The 23,469-nt window shown below is 39.7% G+C and overlaps 1 protein-coding gene across 9 annotated transcripts in view; it reads left to right on the top strand.

Moving 5' to 3' along the window:
• Window positions 1-23,469, top strand: part of LOC109048680 (band 4.1-like protein 1) — a 240,614-nt gene that overhangs the window by 80,012 nt on the left and 137,133 nt on the right. For all 9 annotated transcript variants that reach the window (XM_042733367.1, XM_042733365.1, XM_042733366.1 and 6 more), the window contains exons 2-3: window positions 19,301-19,413; window positions 19,682-19,843. In XM_042733367.1, the coding sequence (XP_042589301.1) occupies window positions 19,312-19,413; window positions 19,682-19,843 (264 nt within the window). In that variant the 5' untranslated portion in view covers window positions 19,301-19,311. The remainder of the gene's footprint in view (window positions 1-19,300; window positions 19,414-19,681; window positions 19,844-23,469) is intronic.

Below are 23,469 nucleotides of genomic sequence, written 5' to 3' on the forward strand. Positions count from 1 at the left end.
AGCCTTCCTCACCAGTTTGTCCAACTGCGTGGCGTCCCTCCTCTTAATGCTGCCTCCCCAGCACACCACAGCATAGAAGAGAATGCTTGCAATGACAGTCTGATAAAACATCTGCAACAGCTTTTGGAAAATATTAAAAGACCCCATCCTCCTCAGGAAGTAGAGTCGGCTCTCTCCCTTCCTGTAGAGGGTGTCCGTGTTTGGGGACCAGTCCAGTCTGTCGTCTAACTCCAGATATCCAAATATATGTATGTCCGGACAATTTCTACACAGACACAGGCTGCAGGTGGGGTCTGGGCCTACGGATGTCGACCACCATCTCCTTGGTCTTGGTGGTGTTGAGCTGCAGTTGTTAGACCTGCACCATGCCACAAAGTCCCCAATCAGGCTTCTGTGCTCCTCTTCCTGTCTATTCCTTATACACTCAACAATGGCTCATCACAGAACTTCTGCATGTGATACAAGTCTGAGTTGTATTTAAAGTCAGAGATGTACAGGGTGAACAGGACCGGGGAGAGCACTGTACCCAGTGGGGCTCCTGTGCTGCTAACCACAGTCTGAGAGGTGCAGTCCCTCAGCCAGATGTACTGAGGCCTTCCAGTGAGGTAATCTATGATCCACCTCACCAGGTATGAGTCCAGACCCATCATTTTCAGCTTGTCCTTCAGTAGCAGAGGCTGGATGGTGTTGAAAGCTCTGGAGAAATCAAAGAACTTAATCCTCACAGCATTACTGTCCCTGTCAAGTCACCTTTATTTATATAGCACTTTAAACAAAAAAAAAGATTGCATCAAAGCAACTGAACAACATTAATTAGGAAAACAGTGTCAATAATGCAAAATGACAGTTAAAGGCAGTTCATTATTGAATTCAGGGATGTCATCATGCAGCTCAGTTTAAATAGTATCTGTGCAATAATTTGCAATCTGTTACATGCCTCCCTTGTCTAGGGTCAGGGATGGCAGAAAAAAGGAAATTTATGAACAAGGTAGAAAAGACAACTTTTATACCAGCCACCTGGAGATCTCCTCTCCTGTCCCAGCACTCCACAGAAAAATCACACAGACTTTTAGCACAGTCTATAAGATAGTTTTATTTAACAAGTTCCAAAAAAACTAAGCACAGAGCAAAAACTTCAGGAGGGGACCAGGCCAAAACAACAAACATAACAGATCTAACTTACAAAAGGGGTACTTTCTAATCTCTCAAAACAAAATTCAAAATAAACAACAAAAGTCTTACCTTACTCCCTTTCTAGCCAAAAACAGGTGAAAACATGGACAATAAAAGAAATGGCATCCTCCTCCCTACTGCTCCAAAAATAAACATTCAACTTAAGTGTCACCTAAGAAGTTTACTGGTATACAACAACTCTCCAAAGTTTCAAATTGTATACACCAACAACAATGCAAACAGACAATTAGCACACGCGCTATGGTCTAGGGCAGGCAAAGCAGCCTCCAGCAACAGCAGAGGCCAAGAAGGGCACCACTTCAGATGAAGTCTCCAGCTTTATCCACAAGCTCTCCCTCCAGCAGCCAATCAGACAAACAAAGCAACCAATTAAAACAAGAAAAATATGACCATCATAAATCCAAAAACACATAACACAGAGAAAAAAAAAAAAAAAAAAACAAAACACTGCAAAGACAAACTGTAATCAACATAGCAGCAATAATCAAATACCACACAGATAACAAAATACAACCATAAAATTACGCCTAGGGACGTAACAAATCAAGTCAACGATATTGCTGTAAATGAAGTGTCCCCAACTAAGCAAGCCAGAGGCGACAGCGGCAAGGGACCAAAACTCCATCTGTGACAGAATGGAGAAAAAACCTTGGGAAAACCAGGCTCAGTCGGGGGGCCAGTTCTCCTCTGACCAGACGAAACCAGCAGTTAAATTCCAGGCTGCAGCAAAGTCAGATTGTGCAGAAGAATCATCTGTTTCCTATGGTCTTGTCCCGGTGGTCATCTGAGACAAGGTCTTTACAGGGGATCTGTCTCTGGGGCTCTAGTTGTCCTCGTCTCCGCTGTCTTTCAGGGCTGTAGAAGTCCTCTCTAGGTGCTGATCCACCATCTGGGCTGGATACATACTGGATCCGGGTGACTGCAGTGACCCTCTGACTTGGATACAGACTTGATCTGGTGGCTACAGTGACCTCAGAATAAGAGAGAAACAGACTAATATGAGAGTAGATGCCATTCTTCTAATGATGTAGCAAGTACATCGGGTGTTATGGGAAGTGTTCCCGGTTCCGGTTTACCTAATTAATGCAGCCTAAAAATCCTTTAACGGATTTGGATATTAGAAGTGTATTAGTATGTTATGTGTAAGCCAGGTTAAAGAGATGGGTCTTTAATCTAGAATTAAACTGCAAGAGTGTGTCTGCCTCCCGAACAATGTTAGGTAGGTTATTCCAGAGATTGGGCGCTAAATAGGAGAAGGATCTGCCACAGTTGACTTTGATATTCTAGGTATTATTAAAGAGTTTTGAGAAGCAGCGGACGTGGAGGACTATAATGTAACAAGAGCTCGTTCAAATACTGAGGTGCTAAACCATTCAGGGCTTTATAAGTAATAAGCAAGATTTTAAATCTATACGATGTTTGATAGGGAGCCAGTGCAGTGTTGACAGGACCGGGCTAATATGATCATACTTCCTGGTTCTAGTAAGAACTCTAGCTGCTGCATTTTGGACTAACTGGAGTTTGTTTACTAAGGATGCAGAACAACCACCCAATAGAGCATTACAATAGTCTTACCTTGAGGTCATAAACGCATGGATTAACATTTCTGCATTTGACATTGAGAGCATAGGCCGTAATTTAGATATATTTTTGAGATGGAAAAATGCAGTTTTACAAATGCTAGAAACGTGGCTTTCTAAGGAAAGGTTGCTATCAAATAGCACACCTAGGTTCCTAACTGATGACGAAGAATTGACAGAGCAACCATCAAGTCTTAGACAACGTTCTAGGTTATTACATGCAGAGCTTTTAAGTCCTATAATTTACATCTCTGTTTTTTCAGAATTTAGCAGTAAGAAATTACTCGTGATCCAGTTTTTTATATCGACTATGCATTCCGTTAGTTTTTCAAATTGGTATGTTTCGCTGGGCCACGGAGAAATATAGAGCTGAGTATCATCAGCATAACAGTGAAAGCTAATACTGTGTTTCCTGATGATATTTCCCAAGGGTAACATGTAAAGCGTGAAGAGTAACGGCCCTAGTACTGAGCCTTGAGGTACTCCATACTGCACTTGTGAACAATATGTTACCTCTTCATTCACTGCTACGAATAGATCCAATAGCACTAATAGAGAGATACAACCACGATCAGATGATAAGAGCAGGTCATTTGTAACTCTAAGGAGAGCAGTCTCAGTACTATGATACAGTCTAAATCCTGACTGGAAATCCTCACAGATGCCATTTTTCTCTAAGAAGGAATATAATTGTGAGGATACTACCTTTCCTAGTATCTTGGACAGAAAAGGGAGATTCGAGATCGGTCTATAATTAACTAGTTCTTTGGGGTCAAGTTGTGGTTTTTTGATGAGAGGCTTAATAACAGCCAGTTTGAAGGTTTTGGGGACATATCCTAATAACAATGAGGAATTAATAATAGTCATAAGAGGATCTATGACTTCTGGAAGCACCTCTTTTAGGAGCTTAGATGGAATAGGGTCTAACATACATGTTGTGTGGTTTAGATGATTTAACAAGTTTATACAATTCTTCCTCTCCTATAGTCGAGAATGAGTGGAACTGTCCCTCAGGGGATCTATAGTGCACTGTCTGATGTGATACTGTAGCTGATGGCTGCATGGTTAAAATTTTATCTCGAATAGTATCGACTTTAGAAGTAAAGTAGTTCATAAAGTCATTACTGCTGTGATGTTGGGAAATGTCAACACATGTTGATGCTTTATTTTTCGTTAATTTAGCCACTGTATTGAATAAATACCTGGGGTTATGTTTGTTTTCTTCTAAAAGAGACGGAAAGTAATCAGATTTAGCAGTTTTAAATGCTTTTCTGTAAGATAGGTTACTTTTCCTCCAAGCAATACGAAATACCTCTAGTTTTGTTTTCCTCCAGCTGCGCTCCATTTTCCGGGCTGCTCTCTTTAGGGTGCAAGTGTGCTCATTATACCACAGTGTCAGACTGTTTTCCTTAACCTTCCTTAAGCGTAAAGGAGCAACTGTTTTTGAAATGCTAGAAAAGAGAGAGTCCATAGTTTCTGTTACATCATCAAGTTGTTCTGAGGTTTTGGATATGCTAAGGAATTCGGATACATCTGGAAGATTACTTACAAAGCAGTCTTTTGTGGTAGAAGTGATGGTTCTACCATGCTTGTAACAAGAAGTAGAATTTACAGTTTTAGCTATATGAAGTTTGCACAAAACTAAATAATGATCTGAGAAATCATCGCTTGGCTGCATAATTTCAACACCAATGACATCAATTCCATGTGACAGTATTAAATCTAGAGTATGATTTCGACAATGATTAGGTCCTGAGACGTGTTGTCTAACCCCAGTAGAGTTCAGAATGTCTATAAATGCTAATCCCAATGCATCTTTTTCATTATGAACATGGATATTAAAATCACTAACAATTAAAACTTTATCTGGAGCCAGCACTAACTCGGATGTAAAATCAGCAAACTCTTTAATAAAGTCTGTATGGTGCCCTGGTGGCCTGTATACAGTAGCCAGCACAAACATCACAGGGGATTTATCATTAACATTTGTTTCTCTGGATAATGTTATATTAAGCACCAGTACTTCAAACGAGTTATACTTGAATCCTGCCCTCTGAGAAATCCTGAAAACATTGTTATAAATTGAAGCAACACCTCCCCCTTTACCTTTTGGACGTGGCTCATGTTTATAGTTAGTCATGTAGAAACTCTAAGACTATGTGCCATATTTCTAGAGAGACGAGCGGCACCACCCCAGGAGGGATGAAGACCATCTCTTTTCAACAGGTCAGGTCTGCCCCTGTCATCACTCAATGGCTGGATGTCTAAGTGGTGCCCGCAGAATAACATAGGTTTCATAGACAATTGGACGAGCTTTTGGGGCAGACCTGACCTGTTGAAAAGAGATGGTCTTCATCCCTCCTGGGGTGGTGCCGCTCTTCTCTCTAGAAATATGGTACCTGTCCAGGTATGAGAGTGACGGGTGAAGCAGGTAGAGAATGGCATTATCCACACTCACTTTCTCCTGATAGGCAAACTGCTGTGGATCAAGTGCATGTTGGACTTGTGATTTACAGTGGTGTAACAGCAATCCTTCTGTAAGTATCCTTGGCTTCTTTCAGCTGGACTTTGAGCTGCCTTAGCTCCTCCTGGTCACCATTCCAGAAGGCTCTCTCAGCATTTATTGTTGGACAAGCAGTGTACAGTTCTAGTAGGGACCACAACATCCATGAAGAAGTTCATGTAGTCAGTAATGCAGCTGGTGATATCCTCAATGTCCTCCCCATGCAACTCCTGTAGCATTCTCCAATCAGTAGACTGAAAACAGTCCTTCAGCCTCAAGAGACCACTTCTTAAATGTGCGGTGGTGAATTCTCGGAGTATCTTGGGCTTGTAGTGAGGCCGGAGAAGAACCAGACTGTGGTCTCATTTCCCCAGTGGTGGCAGAGGAATGCCAGTGTATGCATCTCTTACATTTGCATACAACAGATCAATAGTTCTGTTTAATCTGGTGGAACAGTTCACATATTGGAAGAAAGCAGACAAGGAGGAGTCCAGTGTCACGTGATTTAAGTCCCCAGAAATAAACATAAAGGCTTCAGGGTGCTGTGTCTGTAGTCCTGCGACAACCGAGTGGATGAAGTCCCACTCAACCTGGAACAGAGGGCTTGTATCTCCACCACTTATCGTGGTGCCTAGCCTTCACCTTAGTGCCGGTGCGGCATCCTTGGTACGGCCGCCTCACTTCTTGTGGCAGGTGTGGAACAATGCCAACTCTGGCCGTAGTCCTGAGGTTGAGCAGCTGGTCCCTCATGTATACGAGTTTGTGGCCATTCTCCTGTTGTGGCGAATCCATATCCATAGGTCATAATAAAAGTATGATAATAAGCACTACACAGGTATTATCCATCCTCTGCACTCACTGAGTGCTTTCTTTTCCCTATCATTACTAGACATGCCCCTTACTGCTGATTGGCTGCAAGTGACTCATCACTGAGGTCAAAAGTGTTTTTCAAATATTTTTTTTAATATTTTAAAGGGGACATATCATGAAAATCAAACTTTTTCCATGTTTAAGTGGTATAATCAGGGTCCCTAGTGCATCTGCCAACCAAGAAAACTTGAAAAGGTCAACCCAGTAACTTTGTTTTGGTAAGCTTTTCTCTGCCAGCATGTGGAAAAATGAGCTGCTCAAATTTCGCTCCCCTGTGACGTAGGAAGGAGATGTTATTAAAATATTACTGCTGTTTAATCTGCACGTTTTCATCTACAGCGCAGATGTGCATTCAGAAAACCCAATATCAGAAGTTTATAGTAATATGGTTTAAAAATGCATGATTTCAGCATGATAGTCGAAACCAAACAAATGTTATTTGAGAGTATCTGAGGCAGGAGTTGTAAAGGCACAGCCCTTTTCTGGAAAAGGGGGTGGGAGGAAGCAGCTCTTTGCATTTAAAGAGACATGCATGAAAACTGTGTTTTTCTGCTTCCACTCAAAATAGGCATTTTCAAAATTATATAATAAATGAGCTGTAGGGTATTTTGAGCTGAAATTTCACCGGCGCATTCTAAGGAAGCCTGAGATTATATTATATATTGTAAAAAGGGGCATAATAGGTCTTCTTTAAAATCTGACTTACTGTAAAAAATTACTTCTGTTTACAGTGTTAGCCTTACTTCATATCTCTTGAAATGGCTTCATCTGATCAATTTTTGAAGACAGCACGGATATATCCCTCACTGCCTTTGATGACCCACAGTCCTGTGTATTCAGTTCCGATACAGTTAAGCAAAAAAATTTAAATTGTTGTCTGAAAGTTGTGGTAGGTGCTTAATGTGTGTGTAAAAATAGGCCAACTTTTTCCACTTTTGATGTCTTTTCTAGTGAGAAATTAGTATAGTAGTAATTAAATATTCATTTGTTTAACACCAAAGCTCTCTGTATTTTGTTGTAGATCATTAAATCATTTTGCTGCCTTAGAAGTCTGTCTGAAATCAGTTTTGTAAGGCCTTAACTCACTAGCTGTGTGTGTGTAACAGAGCTGCCTGATCCCCCTCCTGTGACAGATGAGATGACAGAGGCAGCCCGATCAGCCAAAGCATCATTAGTTTGTAAACAAACACACGTCACCCAAACTTAGGGCCGGATTTATGCATAGCCATTCTACTGTAGGCACGTGCCTATGCCTGCTCTACCAGGGGGGCCCAAACACAATGAACAGATATATAAGATATTTGTTATACTATGGGTTTATCTACAACAGTAAAATAACCAAAAACCCCAGAAGACATTGAGCAAATTAATACAACAAACAATAGAGTAAAAAATTACAAACTTTTCCATGTCTTCCGCCTTTTTTATATAGGCTACAGAAATCATTTTCTTTCTCCCATTTTCTCTCACAGACACACACACAGTGCAAAAAATATTGAGATGCGAGCAGAAACTTCTTGTCAGCGCTGCACTGCAAATTTATCGATAAAATAGTTTTATAGCTGAAAAGCTATGACATTTTTCAGTAGCGAGGTCCTTGAAGCAGTTAACTTAAAGATTTGCTATTAGTAGACGCTGCCGTTGAATACTGCTGACAGACGTACAGACGCAGGTATTCACACGCACTTAATCTATCTCTCTCTCCCTCTCTCTCTCTCTCTCCCTCTCTCTCTCTCTCTCTCTCTCTCTAATAACCGCATTAGACTTCATTAATAACTGCATTAGCCTGCATATCAGTGGCTCAAGCCTCTGTTTTAGTGGCTCTAAAATGAGGTTTTGGAATTTGCAATGGAAGGACTGGGATGAGGTGCGTAAAAAATTTGTTCAACCCATACGAGATTTTAGGACGGAAACATGTCAAATGTCTTGAAACAAATCATCTGAACAATGTCTTGATGTGTGGTTGTAACTCCAGGTCTTTAAAATTATTAGAGAAATAATGCACTCCTGCAGTGGTTATGTGGCCATGACGACACGCCTATATGGAACAGTCTTTCTAAGTTCTCAAACAAATTAAGAACTACATTCGATTTTTAAAAAATGTGTTTTGCCTATGGCACGGAAAGAGGTTAATCCGGCCCTGCCCAAACTGATCAAAGTCGTTTCCACATATGGTGTGGCAAGTCAATATAGTAATTATCGCGGCAGGCCTATTTGTCAGACAACCAGTAACAATCAGCAAAATATAGATGATTGAAAGTGGCAGTGTTGGGTTTTTGTTTGGCTTTCCACACTTTCTGATCAAATATCTAGGAGGTATGCATATGATTGCATACATGCATATGCATGCATGCATGCATTGGGAAATCTGTTAAGGTTTGTGCATGTGAAATACGGTTGAGACACAGCAAGTACATGCATGCCTGGGCTAAAGACAAAAAGGACTGGACTGCTGCTGAGTGGTCCAAAGTTATGTTCTCTGATGAAAGTAAATTTTGCATTTCCTTTGGAAATCAGTGTCCCAGAGTCTGGAGGAAGAGAGGAGAGGCACACAATCCACGTTGCTTGAGGTCCAGTGTAAAGTGCAATGTCATCTGCTGGTGTTGGTCCACTGTGTTTTCTGAGGTCCAAGGTCAACGCAGCCGTATACCAGGAAGTTTTAGAGCACTTCATGCTTCCTGCTGCTGACCAACTTTATGGAGATGCAGATTTCATTTTCCAACAGGACTTGGCACCTGCACACAGTGACAAAGCTACCAGTACCTGGTTTAAGGACCATGGTATCCCTGTTCTTAATGGCCAGCAAACTCGCCTGACCTTAACCCCATAGAAAATCTATGGGGTATTGTGAAGAGGAAGATGCGATATGCCAGACCCAAGAATGCAGAAGAGCTAAAGGCCACTATCAGAGGAACCTGGGCTCTCATAACACCTGGGCAGTGCCACAAACTGATCGACTCCATGCCACGCCGCATTGCTGCAGTAATTCAGGCAAAAGGAGCCCCAAATAAGTATTGAGTGCTGTACATGCTCATACTTTTCATGTTCATACTTTTCAGTTGGCCAAGATTTCTAAAAATACTTTCTTTGTATTGGTCTTAAGTTATATTCTAATTTTCTGCGATACTGAATTTGGGATTTTCCTTAGTTGTTAGTTATAATCATCAAAATTAAAAGAAATAAACATTGGAAATATATCAGTCTGTGTAATGAATGAATATAATATACAAGTTTCACTTTTTTGAATGGAATTAGTGAAATAAATCAGCTTTTTGATGATATTCTAACTATATGACCAGTACCTTTATGTTAGTGAGGTACTCTTCCATGCAACAGCCACTTGTTGCTATAGCAAGTAATCATCAAAACCAAATACATTATCTTTGCCATGTATAATACCATGCCAATCTCTCTGAGAGTTGTCATGACAAAACTGAATCTCATGTCAGAGCTCATGCTCAGCAAGTGCTGGGATCATATGAGACCCAGGTTGCATATCCACTTACTTGATAATTTATCTTTGACTTAATGGTTTACATGGCTTTCTGCTATATAGCAATTATTGCTGTATTTCTTCATTTATTATTTCCAATTTTTTTCTTTATAAGTACTTCACAATTATTTATAATGCAAAATTGTGCAAAATTGTAGACCTATTCTAAATTAACTTCTTGAATTAAGTTTAATGTTCTTAATCTATTTCGCACATTTCTGTTCTTGTTTTAGCCTCACTTTAAGTTTAAGCAGCTACTGTAATGCATCTGACCAGGACTTCATTCCACAGAAAGTGTGACAGGTCAAATGGTTTTCTTTCTCAAGATCAGTATGGCTGTTACGTATGATGGAAAAAGTCAACAGGATGTGTGAGGATCCACAGGCAAATCTGTTTAATTAACAAACAAAATAAAAACATAAGACTAGAAATACTGAAGACCAAGAAACCAGAGAACCAAGAAGCACAAGGGAAATCCAGACCATCCAAGCAACAGCCCAAAATGAGTGACAAAGAACAGGAGAAACACAGGGACTAAATACACAAAGGCTAACAAGGGAAATGCAAAAACTAAATATCCCCACAGTGGGGTCCACATGCTGGAGTCCATGGGTGATCAAGCTCCTTATATAATCCAAGGAATCCGATGAGAAGAAACAAACCATGAACACGGGAAACTAGGATGACACTCAGAACTGCAGTGTGACAACCAGCAAGACTTGGCAAAGAGTTGGTAAAAACACATTCCCTGCGTCTCAATGTTCATACTATCCATCCTAAATAGTATGTGAGATTAGAATAAGTGTGTCCCAAAGCATAGTATGTTGAAAAGAGTATGTCAAAAGTCTACTATGGTCTACTATGGTCTACTATTTTATGTTGATTTTTGAAGTGTGGAACCATGCACACTCTAATGGCTAAAATTGCCCACAATCCATTGCACTTTTGGCGAAGGATTCGGTCCAGAACTACGAACACGAATAAAAACTACAAATGTGGCGGATGCACGAGATCGACATTTAGGTAGAGAGATTTACAAGTTTACCAGGATTTAAGTTACTAATAATCTACATTTAACCTGGTAAAAAATATTAATTTATTGTTACCCATGTTATATTTCATCTGCAATAGTAATGTGAACTTTTATAAACATCAATTTGGTCGTTAACTTTTAAATGCATCATTATGCAAAAAATAAGAGCAGAGTTCTCAGCATGAAAGACCCGCAACTGGCAGATCAACTAGCTACTTTTTTTTCTCTCCAGTACTGTAGGAAGTTAATTGAAATGAAATATAAAGGATGTTAACTGTTACAAGATGATTGACAGGCCAGTTTACAGTAAAAGGGTGCATGTAACAGGTGCGACAGCGCGGTCCTTTAAAGAGGCAATTGTGTGACGTGATTGTATGTCCCAAAGCTTGCCTACTTTTCTACTACACACTCAAAAGTGTGTACTTTTTCTTCACCAAAAGAGTACATACTTTAAGGGCGTAGTATAAGTAGGCACATTGAGACGCAGGGATAGCTTATGAAGGCAGAGTTTTTGAGGTGATGAAAAACAGCTGTGGACAATCAGTGATGAAACCAGGCAGAGGATTTTGGGACCTGTAGTTCATGGGGAAGAATCATTCTGAAGTGGAGTGCCCTCTAGTGGACAACAAGAGCACTCCAGCCAGTGATCGTGACTGGCCAAGATAACCTGCTAACATTTATTGTTATAGTTAAAACCCCATCAATTAAATTTAGGGATGAACCAATAGGATTTTTGGGGCCAATACCAATACTAATTTTAACAAACACTTATTGGCCGATTCTGATACCGATATCGATACCGATACCAATATTTGTCACTTCCTCTCTTATTTGAAATTTTGGCATCAAAATAGAACACCTGCATTACATTATACTAGCAGTTTTATTGCTGCATAATCAAATAATTTCTAATGAACATTGAATCCATTTAACATTCAGCAGGCCTACATAAATACAACAAAACAAAGATACATATTAAATAAACAGTGCTTTTTAGGTAGGTTTAACCGTTTTCAGGTACAGAAATAAAGTAAACAAATGTATAAATTAAATACATATTAATCTTTCTTTATTGTAACATACATTATAACAAACAATATTATAATTAATCTTCAAATTATAATTTTTATACAAATAAAAAATATTTGTAAATTAAAATATATACAAGATCTCCTTTACTAAGGCAGTACTCTTATTTTGACGGGTTTTCTAGTCTACTGGGCTATATTGGTAATGAAAGCACGCAGTTCTTCAGATTTAAAGTTTGTCAGTTTATTAAGCACCCCCCAAAAAGGCAATGAGATCTGTATATATTTGTTTACTGTTAGTTGTAAAAAGTAGTGATGAATAGTGTTATGTAATAAGTTATGTAATTAGTAATGTAATAAGTAGTTGAGATGAAGCCTCAAGAAGCATTGAAGCTTTTCAGCCAAGTGGTTCACAAAATGGTTCTTTCTCGAGGCTTCATTTGCTCACAATACCACCTGGTAGCCAAAGAGTGTAAAACAAGCAGATACATTACAGATAACCTGATGTGGTCTGTGATACACTGTATTTTGTGCCAGTTAAGGCTTATAAATAACGGTGAAGAAAAAAGAAATCCACATAGTCTAATCTAGTTATATGAAAATAATGTGTATTTTCTAGTGGTATATAATGATTGTATAACATAATATAACATAACTGTGTAATAAACGTATTGAAATGAACTGGGCTATCGAATTTGTGTAAATCAAGTCTTTGCTCATAATAGGCATGAGGGGCAATATTATTAGTCTAAAACTGGAAAGTGGCTGAGTTTAACAGGGCAGAGGACTGTGAATTTACAAGATTCGAACCGCTTCCTGAACCAGTCATGCCAAGTGAGGCTTCGGACGTCATCAATGACATCATTGCTCTAAAGCAATACAAGCCTTGATACGCGCTTCACTGAAAGCTGCCAGGATTTCTCGACACACGCTCCGAAGCCTTGGCACAGAATGTAACATCACTAATAATAAGTGTTTTGTTTAAATCGTATGATAATGCAACTGAGAGAGAGAGAGTTTAATGTGCACTTCTTGTGATGTGTTTTGTTTAGCTCTTATGGTGATTTTTTTTGGAGTGAAAAAGGACACAATAAACCTAATAAAACATCAGTAAAGTTTTGGTTGAGGTCCGCTACACTTATGAAAGTTATTTAGTCAAGAATAGTGTGCGATCTTCTGTCTTTTGTTACTTGATTAACATTAAAATGCAGACAGCAGCCCTAGGATTATGCAACAGACATTATACAGCTCAGTCCCGTCACACAGTTAATTAATAAACCATCGGTTTGTTCTATCGGCCTTTTTCCTTATGTAGCCGATATGCCGATGGTTGTAATTTGTGGAAAAATCGGCTGATAAATATCGGCGGCCGATACATTGCATCCCTAATTAAATTGTTGACCATTTGACCTTAATATTGTCAAATTTATGACATTTTAAGACTTTAAACTGCAAGTAAACAGACAATGCTTCAGCAAAGTTAAATGCATGAATGTTTTGCCAATCAATACATATTCGGTGCTTTACCAACCCGAACAAGAAAAGAAAAATTGAAGGAATATATATATATATATATATATATATATATATATATATATATATATATATATATATATATATATATATATATATATATATATATGTATAGTTTTGTTTTTTTTGAGGAGGAGGCAGTTAGATGCTCATGTTAAATATTAGTTTTCTGTTGTTTTTTTGAAGATTGTGAGGGATTTGGCTGTCCGGCTGAGTTAGGTAGGTCATTCCACCAACAGGGTATGGTGACAGAGAACATCCTGGAGAGAGATTTTGTGGCTCTCTGCAATGGGACCATGAGCCGCCACTTGTTTACTGACTGCAGGCTTCTGGAGGGGATGTAGTAGCTTAGAAAAGAGTGGAGGAAGGAGGGTGCGGAGCCTGTGGCTGTTCTGTAGTCAAGCACCAATGACTTGAACTTGATGCAAGCTGGGACTGGTAGCCAGTGCGGTGAGATGAGAAGCTGTGTGACATGGACCCTCTTGGGCTCATTGAAAACAAGAAATGCTGCTGCATTTTGAATCGTTTAAAGAGGTTTGATTGCACATGTTGGGAATCCAGCCAGAAGAGCATTGCAATAGTCCAGCCTAGAAATGACAAGGGCCTGGACGAGAAGCTGTGTTACATGTTCTGGAAGGGTCTGATCTTCCTGATGTTGTGTAGTGCAAACCTGCATGATCGTGCTGTTTTTGCAATATGATCTTTAAAGGTCAGATTACCATCAAGGATCCCCCCAAGATTCCTGGCTGAACCCGATGGGATTATTGTTGATGAGTTTAGTTGGATGGTAAACTAGTGCTGAACTGATGGAGTGGCTGGGAAGTTGAGAAGCTCTGTCTTTGCCAGGTTGAGTTGCAGGTGATGTTTTTCTTTTATCCATGGTTGATTCATCCATGCTGAGATGTCCGTCAGGCAATTTGAGATCTGAGCAGGTACCGTTGGATCATCTGGTTGAAATGAGAGGTACAACTGCATGTCATCAGCATAGCAATGGTAGGAAAAACCATGTGCCTGAATTATGGGTCCCAGTGATGTAGCATATATAGAGAAGAGGAACCCTAGTGACCAGCTGATGTGATTTGGATACCTCTCCTTCCAAAGTCTCCCAGGACTCAAACAAGTGGAGTGCAGTTCTGGTGATGCCTAGTGATGAGAGGGTGGACAGAAGGATTCAATGACTAACAGTGTCAAATGCAGCAGATAGATCTAGCAGAATGAAAACTGAAGATTTGGACTCAGCTCTTGCACTCCATAGCGCTTCAGTGACTAAAAGCAAGCCGGTTTCAGTTGAATGGCCACTTTTGGATCCAGATTGGTTGTTGTCCAGCAGGTTGTTCTGTGAGTGGAAGGAAGACACTTGGTTGAACAGAACGCGTTCAAGTGATTTTGCTATGAATGGGAGGAGAGAAACGGGTCTGTAGCTCTCAACAAGTGAAGCATCTAGTGTGTTTTTTTTAAAGGGATACTCCACCCCAAAATGAAAATTGTGTCATTAATCACTTACCCCCACGTCGTTCCAAACCTGTAAAAGCTTAATTCGTCTTTAAAATTGTAGAATGTCTTTAAAAAGCTTAAACTGTGTTCCGAAGACGAACAAAGCATTTACGGGTTTGGAACGACATGGGGGTAATTGATTAATGACAACATTTTCATTTTGGGGTGGAGTAACCCTTTACACAGTGCCTATTTACCAGTTTACCTGAGCCTGCTTAAATGCAGTGGGGAAAATGCCTGTGAGAAGAGATGTGTTGATGATGTGTGTGCGTGGCATATGTGCATATGTGCAAGGAAAATAGCTTGCAGGAGATGTGAGGGGATTGGGTCTAGAGGGCAGGTGGTAGGGTGGCTGGAAAGGAAAATTTCAGACACTTCATCTTCTGTAAGAGGAGAGAAGGAGAGGAGAAGATGGTCAGCTGTGTGAGTGTTTGCTGTGAGTTCCTGGGTAAGTGGTGCCGAGAACTGATTGCTGATGGATGTGGTTTTGTTAGTGAAGTAATTAGCAAAATTGTGGTGGAGTGGGACAAAGAGGGTATTGAATGTTTTGAAGAGTTTACGTGTATCTGATGCACTGCTGATCTTTTTGTGGAAGAAGGCCATTTTGGCAGCGTGAACTTTAGTGGAAAATGAAGATAGCAGTGAGTGATAACTGCTGAGATCAGCAGAGTCTTTTGATTTGTGCTATTTTCTCTCCACTTCCCTGAGTTATGTTCGATGCTCATTGAGGACATTGGTTAACCAGGGGTTGGAGGGAGTAGCACGTTCTGGTCTGGAGGAAATAGGACAAATATTGTCTAGGCAGCTAGGTAAGGTAGTACATAGAGTAATGTATCTGTAGCACAATTCACATCTAATCTTGAGAAATGTGTGGGGGTGGGACGAGAGGATGATACCATGGTGAAAATTTGAGAAGGAGAAAGAGACCTCAGATTTCATCTAAATGAAACTGACAGAGGGGTTGGTGGTGTGGAAGAAGGTAGATGTAGATTAAAAGTAATAATGAAATGATCCAAAATATGCAAGGGTTTGACCAAGATGTTATAGGTGATACAATTGCATGTAAGGTGGAGGGAGTGAATATCCAGTGCTCTCTCCCCCCTCAATACCACGACTGAGGTGAGAACCTTGAGCAAGGCACCAAACCTGGGTGCCGCAGCATTGGCTGCCCACTGCTCTGGGTGTGTGTTCATGGTGTGTGTGTGTGTGTTCACTACTTACTGCTGTGTATGTCCAGTACTTGAATGGGTTAAATGCAGAGCACAAATTCTAAGTATGGAACACCATACTTGGTCACATCCTCTCCTTTCCTTTAGATAGAACATTATAGAACCATGTTAGAGTTCGACTTTGTAGATAGAAACCTTTTTGTTTTCTAAATAAAAAAGTCCTTAAACTGACTGAAGAAAAAATCACACAAACAAACAAACCAAAAAAAAAAAAAAAATCACATAATGTAAATAAGTTGTCACAGAATAAGAATATGTAAATAACTCAATTTTGAAAAAATGTCAGTTAGAATCTTATAATTTCCAAGGTGACGATTTGACTCCAAGTCAAAGCAATAGTTTAGGAGAAACTACAAAAAAAAGAAAAAAAAAAAAGAAAAAGTAAACTAGTTTGTCCATCAGGCCCAACTGGATAACAATATTAAAATGTAAGATTAGATGTTTTATCGGGCTATTATTATTTTTACATTTAGATACCTATGTATGTCAGAAGTAGGAGTTCAGGGTTTTCATCTTGAAGTTTTGCCTAAATTTATGTAATATCCTATCATGCTTTTTCACTTTTTCAACTTTAGTTAGTCTGTAATGTTGCTGTTTGAGCATAAAACAGATCTGCAAAGTTACAAAGCTCAAAGTCCACTTCAAACGGAGATATTTTATTTAACAGAAATCACTTTTCAAAATCTACAATGAACGACTCTTTTGGAATACAAACCACAACTAAAATATTCCGGGATTTGTGATATCACAAATACCAATGAATGGGACGAGACCTGGTTGAGCTGCACTAAAGAAGCCAACAAGTGTTATCACTATGTAGGAGACACGATAGCTTTCCCAGGGCAGACAAACTTAGGGTAGTTATAATCATCTGGGTTTAAATCGCAAAATTGATTTGATATTGCAGTATTTACACTAAAGCTCACAGGTGGCTATGGTGAGTGGCATGACACTTCCCAACCAGGCGCCGAGTGGTACCAATCAAAACACACTGGCCCAGCTAACCAATCACAGCATATTTCGTATTTCAGAAGGCGAGCCTTTATTTGATACAGGAACTATTCAAGCCATTCATGCCAGACTGAGGAGACAGGTGTTGTAATAATATAAAATATTTGAAAAATAATGTGTTTTTCGAACAATCTAGTATGAGAGCCTGTTCTAGTACACCCCCAATAAAAAATCAAGACTTTGTAAAAGAGCATAATAGGACCCCTTTTAAATAAATATCTACTAAAAACTAAAAAACAATGTACAGTAAATAAGCAAAATATGAACAAAAAGTTAACTAGTAATTTCAAAGTTTTAGTTGCCTTTCCTTGCCATGTACAAATAATTTTTTCTGCAGTATTTTAGCAAAAGTATCAAAAACAATTTTGCTGCGAAGTGTGCCTCTGTTGTTAAAATAAGATCTGTAGTTTTTATAAAGCTTTATGTCTTTAGCAGGGGATAGAAGCAATGCACTTGGACCAGGAAAGGACTAAATATTAGAGGATATAGCGTGGTGTGTACTCCTCTGTCATTTTGACATACTGCTCACTTTAAACAGTAAAAATGGTCTCTCAGTCCGGTTGGAACCAAGGCAGGGTCCAGAACCAGACCGTAGTCTGCTATTTGAGGACCCCTGGATTAGGTCTTGGACTAGATCTAAAAATTGTTTGCCATTTTTGGATGCAGTATGCATTATAAAGTAAGTGAAGAGAATGGTGGTGTTGCAGTGGAACCGGTTTTAAATGGCAAGGTTCCCTGTGGAAAATATTCCCATGTAGTAGTAGACCAACCTCTTTTGTAAAGTTTTGTCTTTACAGATTGATATCAAATGCTTTGCTTTCAGTGCTTTGTGGTACAAATTTACACAAAACATTGTTGTCCACTGTCATCTGTATATGGTTAAATATAAAACATGTCACTAGAACAAAGTACTGTAAGTCCATAACACTGTGTCAAACAGCCGGGTAGGCAGTCCAGTACAAAATGGCAGAAAGAATTCAAAAGTCTGATGAGTAGAGGAATCAGAATCCGTGCACACAGACAACAGTGCATAGACAGACAGCTCAAGACAAAAGTCAGCAACAGGCAGGGGTCAATAACCAGTTAGCAGTCCAAACAGGTGGTCAGAGCCAAGAGTAAGTTAGAACAGCAACCAGACATGGAATCAGGGATCAATACTGGAGAGGGCAGACTGAAGTCAGGTGAATGCTGACAACACAGAATCCACTGGAAAGACAGGCACACAAAAAATACACAAAGACAATACCACAAACACTCAGGCACAATTTGTGCTGCCTAGCTCTCAGTCTTCAGTCATGTATATTTATTGAATTTGTCTATGTGTACTCTTGCAACATACACAATCCAGCAAACACAAGAGGAAAAGAAGCACAATAGAGAGAGGAAAACATATGAGGAACAGGTAAGTGCAACTGCCCAAGCAAAGACTAGACACATACTAAATGAGGAGGCATGGTAAAAGGTAAACAAGGAGGCAGGACAAGAGGAGTCCATACATGGTCTACACAAAGACAAAGATAGGTGCTCTAACACAACAAACATAAATACTCGAAATAAGGACAAAATGTACAAGACTGCCAAACCTAATTATGTAGTTTTTTTTCCCATCTATCTCTGTATCTACAACTCATTTTTCATGTATCTGCATATTTTTGAGTAGTTTTTTTACTTTGCACTGAAAGCTGAGTAGCATTAATCATAGTTGTTTTTTAAGGATGCACACTGATATTGTCCTATCCATGAACTTCCGTCCAATTGCCACCAGAGGTCACCCTTTTGTAACATTCACTCTCACACTACTCAAACTGTTGCATGTCATCCCGGACTGGATATCCCAGCATCCATTGCACTGATTAGACACACAGCTGCTACTAATCACACACCCTACATAAGCCATGAACTTACTCTCTCAAGGCTGAGTATTGTTTGCATATATTGCTCTCCTAGTGGTAGAACATTACGGAGCCAGTTTTCTGTCCTAGTTTCTAGTCCTTAGTTCCTAGTCATAGTCTTGTCTTTCCCATGTTACCTGATTCTTGCCAGTTTATCTTGGATTAACCTTTTACCTTTTTGTTTCGGATCATGTTTACACCTCACCTGGACTATTGCTCATGTTATTAGATTTCCCCTCTCGCTGTTGACTGACTCAAGCCCATTTTGGATTACTCTTTAGTCTTGCCCTCAGTACACCTGTTTGCTGTTGTCAGAACCTTGCTTGTTTTATGACCATGCCTTTAAATAAAAGCTTTGCAGATGGATCCGCACATCTTACATCTTGTTCGCCCATAACAGATATGTAGAGAACAATGTAATAACTTTTTTTTCTTTTCAGGAAAGGTGACTATGAGGACTGAGACAGGACCTGGGACTGAGGTGACACCCCAACATGAGGGTACCGAAGTTACCATTCCAGAGTCAGGCTCAGATGGTAAAATGGCGAAAGAGGTAGGGAATTGTTTTAAATGTCCAACTAATATTTTAAATATTTGTTCATTTATTTTTTCTTTGAAAACTTCAAAAAAAGTAAACCAACATGCAGGAAACCATTTGACAAGAAAACCACAAGACAGATGACATGACAAAGAGAACCCACTCTTGTAGATTTGCATGACTGCTTAATTGACACAACAACAACAAAAAATTATTTTAGTGATTAACAGTTGTGAAAAAAAAATATAATGTAATATAAACTGATCATATATACTGATTATAGGATGTTAAGCCTCATGATGACTCTGGAGCTGTACATGATGCATCAGACAGAACAACGTCCAACAAGAGCCCAAGATCCCCTCAGAAAGGCTCAAAACGGTCCAAGACTGTTCCCTTTAAAGTCACACTTTTGGACAGTTCTATTTATGAAGAGAACATTGAGGTAAGTGAAAGAGTTGTTTCAGTGGTGTCCGCATGACAGTTGTCTTTATGCCTCATGTGAAACACTAAGAATCAGAATCAGAAAGAGCTTTATTGCCAAGTATACTTGCGCATACAAGGAATTTGTTTTAGTGACATAAGCTTCCAGTACACAGAGACAACAACAACACAGACAAAAAAGAAGAGAGAAAAAAAGACAAAGATTGCAAAATAAATCTGAAAATAAATAAATTGTATTAACAGTTGTGCTATAGATGATAATGGAATAGAATAGCATGAGATGCAGGGATGTACTAGGATGGAGGGGTAACAAATAAATATAAGGATATTGCATATTTTTATTGCATAAGTGGGGAACATTTAACTGTTCATGAGGTAGATTGCCTGGTGGAAGAAACTGTTCTTGTGCCTGGCTGTTCTGGCATTTGAGCTCTGAAGCACCGGCCAGATGGCAGAAGTTCAAAAAGGGAGTAACGTGGATGTGAGGGATCCAGAGTGATTTTCTGAGCCCTTTTCCTCACTCTGGATGTATACAGATCTTGAAGGGTGGGCAGGGGAGCACCAATAATCCTTTCAGCAGTCCGAACCATTCTCTGTAGTCTTTTGATGTCTGATTTTGTAGCTGAACCAAACAGACAGTTATTGAAGTACACAGGACAGACTTAATGACGACTGAGTAGAACCGTTTCAGCAGCTCCTGTGGCAGGTTAAAGTTCCTCAGCTGGCGAAGGAAGTACAACCTTTGTTGGGCCTTTTTAACAATGGAGTCAATGTTATTGTCCCACTTCAGGACCTGAGAGATGGTGGTTCCCAGGAATCTGAATGACTCCACTGTAGCCACAGTGCTGTCTATGATGGTGAGTGGGCGGAGTGCAGGGGGATTTCTCCTGAAGTCCTCTATCATCTCCACTGTTTTGAGAGTGTTCAGCTCCAGGTTGTTAAGACTGCACCAGACAGCCAGCTGCTCAACCTCTTGTCTGTAAGCAGACTCATCAACGTCCTGGATGAGACAGATGACCGTAATGTCATCTGCAAACTTCATGAGCTTGACAGAGGGGTCTTTAGAGGTGTAGTCGTTGGTGTAGAAGGAGAAGAGCAGTGGGGAAAGAACATATCCCTGAGGGGCACCAGTGATGGTGGAGCGACTGTTTGATATGAATTTCCCCAGTCTCACTAGCTGTTGCCTATCTGTCAGAAAGCTGGTGATCCACTGACAGATAGAGCTAGGAACAGAGAGCTGGGTCAGTTTGGTCTGGAGGGCTGTTGGGATGATGGTGTTGAAAGCAGAACTAAAGTCCACAAACAGGATCCTCACATAAGTCCCTGTTTTGTCCAGATGTTGCAGGATGAAGTGCAATCCCATGTTGACTGCGTCATCTACGGACCTGTTTGCTCGGTAAGCGAACTGCATGGGGTCCAGTAAGGGTCCAGTGATGTTCTTCAGATAAGCCAGAACCAGTTTTTCAAACGACTTCATGACAACAGACGTTAGATCCACAGGTCTATAGTCATTAAGTCCTGTTATCTTGGGTTTCTTTGGAACGGGGATGATGGTGGAGTGTTTGAAGCAGGAAGGCACTTCACACAACTCCAGAGATCTGTTGAAGATCTGTGAAAAGATGGGGGCCAGCTGGTCAGCACATGTTTTCAGACAGGCTGGTGTAACACCATCTGGGCCTGGTGATTTTCTTCTTTTGTTCTTCCTGAAGACCTGGCACACATCATCCTCACTGATTTGAAGTGCAGGGGGTGGGGATTGCAGTAGGTGTTAACGGTTGTGTAGGGAGATGGTCAGAATGGGTGTGGGGGTTTCAAATCTACAATAAAACTCATTCAGGTCGTTAGCAAGTTGTTGGTTTGCCTCAGTGCGAGGGGTGGTGTCTTGTAGTTTGTGATGCCTCTCGGCCCCTTCCACACTGAAGTTGAGTCTTTGGAAATGAACTGATCTTCCAACTTTTTAGTGTAGGTCATTTTAGCCACACTAATCTCTTTGTTCAGTGTGTTCCTGGCCTGATAATACAAGACTTTGTCCCCATGTCTGTAGGCATCCTCTTTGGCCTGACGAAGATGTCTGAGTTTTGCTGTAAACCATGGCTTATCATTATTGAATGTTAAATAAGTTCTGGTAGGAATGCATATATCCTCACAGAAACTAATATAGGGTGAGTTCGTCCAGATCGGTGGTAGCAGCTTCAAAAACACTCCAATCAGTGAGGTCGAAACAGGCTTTTAAAGCCCACTCGCTGGTCCATCTCTTTACAGTCTTTACTACAGGTATAGCAGAGTAAAGTTTTTGCTTGTAGTTTGGTATAAGATTAACCAGACAGTGATCAGACAGCCCCAAAGCTGCTCGTGGAACAGAGTGATATGCATCCTCTATTGTGGTGTAACAGTGATCTAGTATGTTACTGTCTCTGGTGGGACATGTAACATGCTGTCTGTATTTTGGCAGTTCACAGGAGAGATTGGCTTTATTAACCCTCTGGAGTCTAAGGGTATTTTTGGGGCCTGGAGACGTTTTGACATGCCCTGACATTTGTGCTTTTTTCAGTTTCTTATAAACATCTAATGGCTAAAGTCTAATCTCACTGTAATCAGCACAAACTGGGCTATAATAATATGTAAGCAGCATGTATGTACATGAATGTGTTTTTGAGAAAAAAAATGTTATGCATGGTTAGTGTAAAACTAAAAATGTTAAATCACTTGAATAAGGGCATAAAACACATAAAGAACATTGGTTCCCAGGACTTTTGAGAACTGGAGCTTGTAGCCTAGAATTTTTTTTTTCTAAATTATGTGAAAATCATCTTGTTTACTCACTTACAGAAAACAATATATTGATTTAAATTTTCTAAGACACTTTTTTTTGGTAAAAGTCATATGCGAGTAAGCGCCAACTATCATGAATATCATTGTGATTCACACCTGAGAAGACAAAGGCCTGCATAATGAGCTGCATAATGAGCCATTCAGTCAGCTGTGTGGGATGAGTTACAAGAAAGAATGTAAGGACAAAATAAATGTATATAATTGAAATCCGGTAAAAGTTTTTGTGGTGTGTTCTGCCGAATGTTCACCAGTTCATCCCCTGTGAAACTGATTGTATTTGATAAACAAAAAACAGGAAAAACGAACAAAAACAGTACAAAACCTGAAGAGCCAAGCACTGAAGCAGCTGTGTGCGGCGCCATCGAGAGCTATAAGAACCCTTTAATAAACTTTGTCACTGACAACTTTGACTGGAATCATTTCTAAACTGAAACTACCATAGGTTATTATAAAATACATTTTCCCTCACAGTGATGTTTTAGTATGTACAAACTCCAAAAAACATTTTGGAAAATGCAATAAAAACAAGAAACAAGATTTTCAACCTTTGTCAATTCTCTTGAACCTTTGTTTAACTGACAAAAGTATAAAGAAATTATTTCCACTGAACAATTTAATTGTGCTTTGTAAATATTAAAACCTTTTTGTGTCTGATGTCTTTAAAAAACTCAAAGAAAATTGGAACATCAAAAGTGCAGTTCCCTATCAATACTTCACTTGTACCGCTATGGGGAAAACTCCTTTTTCTCCGAATACTGAAGCCTTTTCAATAATGCAGTGTAATTAAAAACACAA

Source organism: Cyprinus carpio, chromosome B11 (assembly GCF_018340385.1).
Source record: "Cyprinus carpio isolate SPL01 chromosome B11, ASM1834038v1, whole genome shotgun sequence".
Classification (NCBI taxonomy): Eukaryota; Metazoa; Chordata; class Actinopteri; order Cypriniformes; family Cyprinidae; genus Cyprinus; species Cyprinus carpio.